Here is a 2,032-nt window from a genome sequence, read left to right as displayed (position 1 = left end):
TGATTTGTCATGGAAGTCACCAAATCATCGGCGTATATTGTCATGCCCTTCTCCTTCCTACTCTTACAGAATTGCCGAAGATTGAGTTATAACATGACTGCAATCTCAAGCATTCGTTTCACTAATAAAAAAGGTTGCTATTTTCTGGTATTCAGTCTGACTTACTACAACATATTAGCCTTCATACGCTATTGAAATTAGTAGGGAACTTTGGTAACTAAGTCACAAAAATAGATACCATAAAACATATACGTATCTATGGGTAAAACAAAAACACGTAACTAGAAACATAAACAAATTCCAACCATGTTGCCCAACTCAAATGAACGTCTTCGACAATTTTTGCTTTTAAAGCTTCAAACATTTGTGTCTCTACATTCTAGTAGCAATTTTCAGCAAAGAAGGAAATTATTCTTAAGTTTCTGAACCTAATCGAGGTGCTTCGGGTTCTGGTTTGCAGCTAATCAATAGACGTTGTTGATGAAGCCTCCATGTCTCTTGCAGCTGCTTCTCTAGCCTTTTTCCTCAACTCTGCTTCTCTACTTTTCTTGTTCAGCAGCTTCTCTAGTTTTGCTATTCTTTCCTCTACATGGTCTATCAAGTTATCCATTCCCAAATGTTTTCCAACATCACTCTGCTTCCCGTCACCCGATCCCCTTGTAGCCTCCCCCGCTCTGATCCTAACAATGTGGTCATCAACCCAGAGAAAGAACTTGCAATGTGCTTCTGTCACCTACAACGAATAGAACACAATTAATGTAAGGGGTTACAAAATACTCCAATTCAATCTAATCCATGTACGTCACTGTAATTAATCCCTAGACTCTACATCTACAAAATCCTTTCAAATTTTAGCATCCATTTTTAATATCAGATCACGTACCATGTCAATTCTTGTCACAATCATGATTTTTAATCTAGGTAGATCAATTTTGAATAAATCAACTTTTTCCCAATTCTCAGTCATTCATCAAAATTAACCAGCACCAATATCAAATTATATACAAAATCAACCCAATTTAACATCAAATCAATAACAAAGTCAAATCATTTTCATAACCAATAGGCATGCAATTCCCAACAATTCAAAATCACATCCACAACAACTTGAGCAAGGTGGAGAATAACCAAAATATAGAGTCTAAAGCTCCATTCCAGAAAATTCAAATTTTAATCAAATTTTAGCATAATCTTAGTTCTCATACATAAAGAATTGCGTGGTTACCTTTAATAATGGGCATCCAAAAAATAACCTATTTGGGTTGGTGTCTGTCTTCGACATGTAACTGATGGCATATTTTTTACAGAAGCATTTTGGGGCCACACCATCTATTACATCCTGAGGTTGCAGCGAACTTGAGGTTGCATTTCCAGATCTCAGTTCCCGTTGTCCGCCGGCTCCCCCTGTGCCTCGTCTCGTGTTTGAGGAGCATGCATCACTGGCTATCGATCTGATTAACATTTAACACCACCATGGAAAACTATCATCATCTATTGCATTCGAAATTGAATCAATCTTCTTCGATGAACGGTGATTACAGAAAGTGATTAACAGAACAAATCACGCAAATTGGCTAAAAAAACAAAAAAAACGAACGAATGACCTAGATGAAGAAGCAGTAGGGCTTACAAGGGTTTTCCGAGAGCGTTCTGCACGTGGGTCGCCGAAACCTTCCTAGCAAGGGGATGACTTACGTTCTTCGACGGTAAATCACAGAAAATGACACCCGCGTAACCCTGGACGAAGACGCAGAAGGCAGGGTCTTCCACGGGGTTCGGAAAAATCTGTCCCTGACGATGACTGACCTTGAAATCAGAGGAACGAGGTAGAAAAAGAGGCTGTGGATATTACAGCGGTATCCGGGGAAGGTTATGCGAGTGGGTCGTCGGAAAAATCAAACGCTTAAGTTAAAGGGAGGGTAGAAGAAGCACTGAGGTAGATGAAGGAGCTGTGGATACTACAGGAGTATCTGGGGAAGGTTTTAGGAGTGGGTCGCCGGAAAAATCAAACCCATCACCCACAGGAAGGGTA

The 2,032-nt window shown here is 39.7% G+C and overlaps 1 protein-coding gene across 1 annotated transcript; it reads right to left on the bottom strand.

Moving 5' to 3' along the window:
- Positions 1 to 460: 460 nt before the first annotated feature.
- LOC110269814 (uncharacterized) lies at positions 461 to 1,462 on the bottom strand. The gene is made up of 2 exons (XM_021117610.2): positions 1,226 to 1,462; positions 461 to 733 (listed from the first exon to the last, which is right to left on the bottom strand). The coding sequence occupies exons 1-2, from the start codon at positions 1,460 to 1,462 to the stop codon at positions 461 to 463; spliced, it is 510 nt and encodes a 169-aa protein (XP_020973269.1).
- Positions 1,463 to 2,032: the final 570 nt, after the last annotated feature.

Source organism: Arachis ipaensis, chromosome B3 (genome assembly GCF_059453495.1).
Source record: "Arachis ipaensis isolate K30076 ecotype BB chromosome B3, ASM5945349v1, whole genome shotgun sequence".
Classification (NCBI taxonomy): Eukaryota; Viridiplantae; Streptophyta; class Magnoliopsida; order Fabales; family Fabaceae; genus Arachis; species Arachis ipaensis.
Note: the sequence above shows the minus strand (reverse complement) of the source record. Positions and strands in the feature narration are given on the sequence as shown.

Coding starts and splice junctions, on each gene's coding strand:
- LOC110269814 (XM_021117610.2), bottom strand. CDS start 1,462: ATGTTAATCAGATCGATAGCCAGTGATGCATGCTCCTCAAACACGAGA. Junction 734..1,225: donor TTGGATGCCCATTATTAAAG/GTAACCACGCAA, acceptor TATTCGTTGTAG/GTGACAGAAGCACATTGCAA.